This window comes from Nestor notabilis, unplaced genomic scaffold (genome assembly GCF_000696875.1).
Source record: "Nestor notabilis isolate BGI_N333 unplaced genomic scaffold, ASM69687v1 scaffold17966, whole genome shotgun sequence".
Taxonomy (NCBI): domain Eukaryota; kingdom Metazoa; phylum Chordata; class Aves; order Psittaciformes; family Psittacidae; genus Nestor; species Nestor notabilis.
Window position 1 is genome coordinate 1,672 of NW_009934416.1, and position 8,028 is coordinate 9,699.

Genomic DNA, 8,028 nt, shown 5'->3' on the forward strand with positions numbered 1-8,028 from the left:
TCTAGGCACTGAAGTGAACACATCCTGGATATAAACACAGATTTTTCTGACTGCAAACTGCTTGTAAGGGGACTTCTGGCAAGTGAAGGAGGTTTCCTTTGGGTGGAAGAGAGATGGGAACATGTGGATACGCCTCCTATATCTACTTTTAAAATAGTAATAGGTTAAGAGAATCTTTCATGGACTTATAATGAAGTTAATTTTTTAAAATTTTTTTTTAGAATGTAGTGACATAGTATGCGTTTAAGTATTCTTGACAGTTTAGAGTCTTCTGGTAAGGAAAAATGGCATAATGGCTAAATGCTGTTCGTGCATCTCGGTGTGTTGTGGTTGATTTTTGTTTTTTGTCTATTTTATTCCTGCAATACATTCCTGCGAACAGAATGCAGGGGAAAAAAAAAATCCATCTTCACTCACTTAAATTTGACTCAGTAAAAATACTTTGCATGCTGCTTAAATTGCATGCAGACAATTGCTAAGACATTGCTTGTGTTTTCATCAGATTTTAAACAGGGGCAGAAGTGGTGTCCTTAGCTAGGAAATAGCATCAGGAGTTCTCTTAACTAACCAACGTGTTGGTAGGGTAAAGGTTTAAGTTTTGTTCAAATGCCTTAGTGGTCTGTGAGAAGAGGTTTACCTTGTAATTCATTATTGGTGTTTGAGCAACTGAAGTGCTTGAATGTTGGAGATGCTGTTTTATTAGTCTGTTTTGCCTTTTGAGTGATTTGTTGTGTCCATGTAGGACAGGCTAAGGCTCAAATCAGTGTGGATTTTAGGTAGGTCAGCAGAGGTGAGGCTTACAGGTACCTTATTCCACTTCAGCCCTAATTCACCTTCTTGTTTTATTAGAAGGGGTAGTTGTAAATATCTGTAGGGACGTGTTATAAAGCTGCATTAAGCTAGCCTTAGCGTCTTAACGTATTAGTATTTAGCGTCTTGTAGTATTAGTGTCTCAAAGGTGATGAAAGTACTGCCTTTAAAACATATACAATATGAAGAGTAATACAAACACTGTATCTGCTTACTGTGAAATTATCAGACAAAATACTAAAGCATCTTTGAATTTCTAAAACTGAGAAGACTCTCTGTGCTGAGAAAAGTAAAGTCACGGTGATTAAAGGCTGCACTGACAGTCTATTTCCATGTCCAGATTTCCTTTGGCCTTTTTACTTCTAGCTGCATTAAAATACCTTTCTAGGAGACATAAATTTCGTATAACACTTCGCATGTTTTTTTCAGGTAGGACCTTCGATGGTTGTTCCTTGGTACTGTCCTACAGTTCTCTTCAGTGTCCATTAAACACTATGGCCAGTGTTTTCCCTTCTGCTGTAACTGACTGCACTGAGTACATTTGTCTTGTGTGCAGGAAAGGGGACACGGTGGAATCCCATGTTTATGGCTAAAGTTAGGTGTGCCTGGTGCATGCTATATATTGCCTGCACTTTACTCTGTTAGGTGTATGGCGCTGACTGCTTATCTTTAATTTCTGGAGGGATTAGCATATATTTTCCATTTATAAAGTCTGGTTTCCTCAGGAAGGTGGACCAAATATTAGTGGTGTGGTTCCATTTGCTGTAGTGGAGTTACCCAGGAGGAGCTCCAGCGTGGCCTGTGTAAAAAGCTGTACTGCAAAATGTTCCAAGACTTCAGTGCATGTGATGAAAATCTAATGTTTGTATGATCTCTCTAAGTCATTGCTGCTGCCAGAGCAGTTCCACTTTTCCTTCTCACAACCTGCAGGGATTTGCACTAAAGCAAAAAAACTATGGTTAGCTCTACTCTGGATTCTGTGCAAACACAAGAAGAGTGAGGGTGGAAGGGGTCTGAGGATGGAAAGCAGGATACAAGGAAGAGTGGACCTGTCACTTCTGACAGAAATGTCTTACTCCCACTGGAAGAAATGTGGCTTAAATTAATGCCTTAATATAGTAATGACAGCTTGTGTAAATGTGGTGGCTTGCCCGTGTTTGTATCTGAGTGGGGGTACTTAGCCTTACCATACATGTTGAGGTTGACAGTTCCTTCTGGTTGCATCTGTTTTGCCATGTATCATCAGACAATCAAACAAGAGGGTTGAGATTTGAAATAATTAAGTGCATTTTTAGTTTATAAAAATTACTGGAGGCACATTTTGAGCAGGGCTTGTTAAACCTCTCTAGGCAGCTATGCTCCGTTAGGCAGAATGCAAAATAAAGAGAAAATTTACCCAATCTCTGTGAATGCCAGATACAAACTTGGGAACTCTTGTCTTCTGGTTCTTTGTCTTACCAATCATACTGCCTTTTCCCCCTGATTTAGGCTATGTTGTTTATTCACATTTTCCTATCTTTGTTCCTTTTAAAAATAGCTTAACTGATTTTTGTTACAAAGTATGACAATGTATAATAGTGATTTTATGTTTTTTATTGTCCTAGCATTGATATGTTAATGTCTTCTGATAAAGAAGAGGACCCAGATGTTATTCCTGAAGATAGCAGTCTACTAACTCTTCAGTATGTTGTTATAGTACACTCATAATACCCTGATATGGGGTGGGGTAGAAAACACACACAAAAGCATGGCTGGTTGCTTGTTCCCTTTCCAAGCGATGGTCTACTTTCTGAAGCAGTGTCCAGAAATACTCTAAGGTCAGAAACACCAGCTTATGATAGGATAATTAGTATGAGCCTTCTGCTTGGATGTTACTTAAGAATTTTTTATTAAGATAGAAAGAATATGCCATCTTTCTTAGTGGAAGAACTTAGGATTTCTGGACCTCGGTCCTTCTGAACTAGTGCCTAAATTCAGAGTGCTCGGGGGACTTCTCATAATTGTTGGTGGGAGGTTTCTCCAAAGCCTTGTGAAATAAATCTGTAGCCCTTACAGCTAGTAACCCACAGTCATATTTTAACATCCGAAGTGTAAGTACTGAAGTCATAGCCAGATAACATCTTTATCTAAACCTACTCTGCATTTCAGAGGTTGAACAACGTATGTTAAGTTTCTATCAATTAGTGAACTTTAAATTCATACTCAGCCAGTTCAGGCCTTTGCTATACTTGAATTTCAGTTTGTGTAGAATATTAAGAAACATGTTAGGATTGTCATCAGTGTTAAGCCTGGTTGTTACTGAAAACCTTTGGGAAGGTCTAGAGAGTAGATAGGCATGTGCCAGAGGTACAAAAGGATTTGGTGTTCATGCAGGAGTTAAATACATTTATTTTAGTAGCTATGCTATATGCGATACTCTTCCTTCTACAAATGATACTGAATTGTTTTTAGAAAAGTATCTATGTCATGGGGTTGAGAATATTTGTGTTTTTTTCCTGTTTTTTGCTTGATCGTGAATCGAATTCCTTTGAAGGGCAAGGGGTAGTTGAAACAGTTTCCTCGAAGGTAGCAAAGCACACTTTCTGTAAAAGCTTCCTCACACAACATTTTGCTGTTGTTTTTTTTCTCTTAAGGGTAAAATTGCCCACAAACAACCTGTGATTTGCACTTAAGAGAAAAGAAAAACAAAGCTGAAATCTACACGCCAGCTGTGTATGACCAGGTTTTATGGGAATCAGGAGACAAGAGTATTTTAAGTTAGTCTGTCATACTAAGACAGCCAAAAGTCCTGCTCTTTGAAGCTGTGCTGTAGTAGCTTGTGATATTTAAAAGTATACCTACAGATTCTGCATGGAAGTTATTGAATGAAATTTTGTCCTGTGTTCCTGCCCCTCAGAATTAGAAAAGAGGCGTTAGAGAGGAGAGAAGAAACAATTATTGTGGATCGGGCTTGCAGACAAGAAACTCTTGCCTATGAGATGGTAAGTTCCTTGTCATACCAGGATATCAAGATAGTTCAGTACAGCAAAAGTCCAACTTCTGGTTGCTTTGTTTTTTATCACTGTGAATCTCTATACAATGTAAATATTTGCAGGTAGGGGTTTGCAGGTAATGATTATGATTAAAGACATGTTATAGAAAGATAGGACAGGAACTCTGCTCTTACGGTCTCTAAGTACCAAAAGTACTAAAGAGGAACTCCACCTCATTACTACTGTATGTCTGCTTTTATTTGGTTGTTACCAAAGCACTGTGTAGGTGATCAGGTGCACTGAGGATCATGTAAACTTACTGTAGAGGTCGACAAAACTCATAAAGGTTTTGCTCCTGGAGTCCTCTGTTGGAAATGTGTAAATAATCGCAAGCCAGTTTCTGTAGGACTGAAGGAGGAAGACAGTAGGACTGCCACATGGTGGCAGTAAGATCCAAACTCTGAGCTTTGTAACCCAAGTTTCTGAGCCGTTCTGAGCTGATCAGCCCTGCACAGGCCATCTTGGAATTCCTTTAACTATGTGTAGTACCTCTTTTTTTAAGATTTCTTGACAATTAAAGTCTGAAACAAGAAAACTGAAGTTCTTAAATTTTTCAGTGGTGGAGTCCAGGGCTTGAGCAAGCAAGCCATGAATTTTGCAAAAATTAGTGATGGAGGTGTAGTGGGGAAGGAGCCTCACTTGTGCCTGTTAAACATTTTTTATCCTTGAGGTTTCCTGGTCTGTCATGAGTGGTTTTGTTTCAACTGTCCAGAGCCCCAGGCACATGATTTAAACATTGCATGTGAACTGAGGTGCTGCAGCTGTATTTAGCTCTTAGCCTAGCACATATCTCTGCAAATATTTAACAATAGAAACTTCATAGAGGGTTTCAACAAGTGGTGTCTTCTGTTTCTGAAGAATGTGTATGTGATCAGTTACTGCATCCTTTAAGCTGTGGTAATGGGTTTCTGTGTCACAGCTGGTTGGGACCATGGTGTCCTAGAACAGGAACAGAGCAATAAGAAACATGAGTTTGGAATGTGTCACATGAAGAAGGGAGATGCAAGGATCTCGGAACTGAAGTCTTGTATCAGCAGATGCTCTTGTTATTGAATCTGAAGTGCTGGTGGGAAGTGTTTATGCAGTCAGTATTCTCTCTTGATTTGTTGAAAAGGACGAAACTGACTGCCACTGAAGAGTGCCCTTCCTTATTCTCACAGCTGGGCTCTGTCTTAAACATAAAGTAGGATGGGAAACGTGGAAATGCTTTTGCTTCTTTTCTAGAACAGTATTATGGCAAGGGCAGTTCTGGATTTTGGAGAAATTGAGACCTCCAGCAGTGTCAAGTTTCTCTAATAACAGCAAATGTTGCACTAAGTTTTATTTTCATATACTTCATCCTGTGTTTGTTTTCTAGGCCAGTCTTTCTCAAGGTGAGGGTTGTAATCTCCGTTTACATGTGATTGCATTCAAACAACATTTTAAAAGCGTTAGATGATGGAAGTTGGTAGCAGCTGGATTCCAGAAGGGCAGAGTGGTAGCAAGCTTTAATTCCTCTATGCAGGGCCTCTCAGTGCACAAGGAATAGCCAGCTATCTCGTAATTGCTGAAAGCACCTTAGCTTTTACAGAGCTGAGGAATGAGGGGAGATGCTTGAAGTCAGTAATTACAGCAGCTTCTCACCTTTCCATCTTGGGGGAAGTAGGCTGTTACCAATTCAGAAGGTTACACAGTCAAAAATGAGTGACAGTTAGAACAGTGTTTCTCAGACTTTTATCCAGGGGCTACGATATTTAAGTGGTTGCCAATATTATATATATCTTAACATATATATAACATACATCAATATCTTTATTTTCCAGGAATCACATGCAAGCGGAAAGAGGCCAGACAGTCCAACAGATCTAGTTGAGGAGGGAGAGCTACTTTTAACGCTGAACATATTCTACCCTGTCATATTTCAGAAGGTTGGTACTAAATTCTCTAGTTTGTATTGTGATGTTTCTTCCCTACTCAGGTAATATCTTGCTTTCCTAAGCTGTTAAAATTAGTGAGTCCACTCAGGGAGTGTGGCAAACCTTTCAACTGTGGTAACTTTTTAAGGTTTTTCCAGAATATGGCTTTCATTGTTGGTGGTTTACCAAAGGAAATTTTTACAGTAATTACTTAGCAGTTAATTGATTTCACGGAAAGCTCAAAATCCGAAACTAAATACACAAATCCTGAAGTACTCTTTCTGGATCTGGGATAAGTACACTCAAACTTCCTATCTTTCCTGCACTTTCTGGTGGGGAGTGTGACTAAATACAACTAGTAAATGGCAGCCTTAGGAGAGGCTGAGGCAAAATGCTATTTAAAATCTTGTACACAGAGGCAATGTGCCATATGCTGATATGATTTAGTGGTGGATGATCTTAAAGGTCTTTTCCAACCTAAACGATTCTCAAGCTGGCAGCTGACGAGCAGTACTAATGCTGACAAGTGATTTTTATTTGAAGCTTTTATGCTGTTTTCTCCATAGCATAAAGACTACAAACCCTATCAGACAGTCCTTGTACTGGGCAGCCAGAAGCTCACCGAGTTGAGAGACTCTATTTCCTGCGTCAGTGACTTCCAGATAGGTGGTGAGTTCAGCAGTCAGCCAGATCAAGCACCAGAACACGTAAGCAAGGTAAAATCTTCTATGTGGAATCCTCTGCATGAGTAGGAACTTTGAAAACGTACAGGAGAGAGGGAAGCAGAGTTTGGTTTTCTTCAGCACTAAATTCAGCTGCATTGTTTCTGCCAGTAGGTTGTACTGCAAGTAAATACTTCCTGGTGGCATCACCAGGCTGACCTGTTTCGTGCAATATCAAGAAAAACATCATTAATGCTATCGCTGGGAAGCAGTAATGCTAGTAGTGAGTTCTCATGGAGATTCATCCCTGGGGACTAACTTAGTGCTATATTGGAAAACACCAGAATAGAAATAGGAATAGAAAGCTAAATGTAGACCATTCCCCTCTGAACTTACATGCTGCGGTGTTTGCAGCTGAGTGCTGATCAAAAGTAGGAGTGAAGACTATTCCCCTGTCCCACAGTTGCCAAGTGTTCTCTGGGAATGTGCAGAAGGAGTTAATGAAGTACTCTAATTGAAAATACTGAAACTGATATGATAGCGTATCACATATAATATACATCATAGCACAGCTGAGATTGGAAAGGGCCTCTAGAGGTTGTCTGGACCAGCTCCCCTCCTCAAGCAAGGCCACGTACGGCCAGTTGTTCAGGACCATGTCCAGATGGCTTTTGGGTATCTACAGAGATGGAGGTTCTACAAACTTCCTGGGCAGCCTGTGCCAGTGCTCGGTTACCCTCACAACAAAAAGCATTTCCTGATGCTCAGAGGGAACCTCCTGTGTTTCAGTCTGTGCTCATTGTACCTCATCCTCTGTACTAAAATCCCCTTGAACCTTCTTTCTTCCCAGCTGAACTGTCCTAGCTCTCTCAACCTTTCCTCATAAGAGAGGTGCTCCACTTCTTTCATTTTCATGGACCTTGTGGAACTCTCTTTCCAGTATGTCCATGTTTCTCTTGTACTGAGGATCTCGGAACTGGGCACAGGACTCCAGGTGTGCCCTCACGAGTGCTGAGGCGAGGGAAAGGATCACCTCCTTCAACCTGCTGGCAATACTTTGTCTGAACAGCACAGGATCCCATTTGCCTCATTTGCTGCAAGGGCACACTGCTGGCTCATGTTCAACTTGGTGTTCGTCAGAGCCCCCTGGTCCTTTTCTGCCAAGCTGCTTTCCAGGTGAGGAGACCCCAGCATACAGTGGTGCACGGACTTGTTCCTCCCCAGGTGCAAGACCTTGCAGTTCTTCTTGTTGAACTTCCTGAAGTTCCTGTTGGCCCATTTCTCCAGCCTGTCAAGGTCCCGTTGGGTGGCAGCATGATTGTCCAGTGTATCAGCCACTCCCAGTATTGTGTCAGCAGCAGCAGCAAACTTGCTGAGGTTAGACTTCTCCTCATCATTAAGACAGATGGAGTATTGGTGGATGACAAGCTGACTGTGAGCCGGCAGTGCACCCTTGTGGCCAGGAAGGCCAATAGTATCCTGGGGAGGCGATCCTCTCCCTCTACCTGATGAAGCCACATCTGCAGTATTGTGTACAGTTCTGGGCTTAGTACAAGAAAGACAAAGAGCTACTGGAGAAGGTCCATGGAGAGCCACAAGGATGATCAGGAGGCTGGAGCATCTCTCCTG

The 8,028-nt window shown here is 41.1% G+C and overlaps 1 protein-coding gene across 1 annotated transcript; it reads left to right on the forward strand.

The window, feature by feature from the left end:
- The first annotated feature begins 2,421 nt into the window (after positions 1 to 2,421).
- Positions 2,422 to 7,414, forward strand: LOC104407925 (snRNA-activating protein complex subunit 3-like). Its single transcript, XM_010017339.1, has 5 exons — positions 2,422 to 2,492; positions 3,707 to 3,791; positions 5,645 to 5,749; positions 6,304 to 6,453; positions 7,340 to 7,414. Exons 1-5 carry the CDS (start codon positions 2,422 to 2,424, stop codon positions 7,412 to 7,414), a joined length of 486 nt encoding a protein of 161 aa, XP_010015641.1.
- Positions 7,415 to 8,028: the final 614 nt, after the last annotated feature.

Bases quoted from the DNA above. Each gene is read 5' to 3' on its own strand.
- LOC104407925 (XM_010017339.1), top strand. From the start codon at position 2,422: ATGTTAATGTCTTCTGATAAAGAAGAGGACCCAGATGTTATTCCTGAA. The intron at 5,750-6,303 runs GTTGGTACTAAA...TTTTCTCCATAG, and splicing joins ACCCTGTCATATTTCAGAAG to CATAAAGACTACAAACCCTA. The intron at 6,454-7,339 runs GTAAAATCTTCT...CTCTCTTTCCAG, and splicing joins CACCAGAACACGTAAGCAAG to TATGTCCATGTTTCTCTTGT.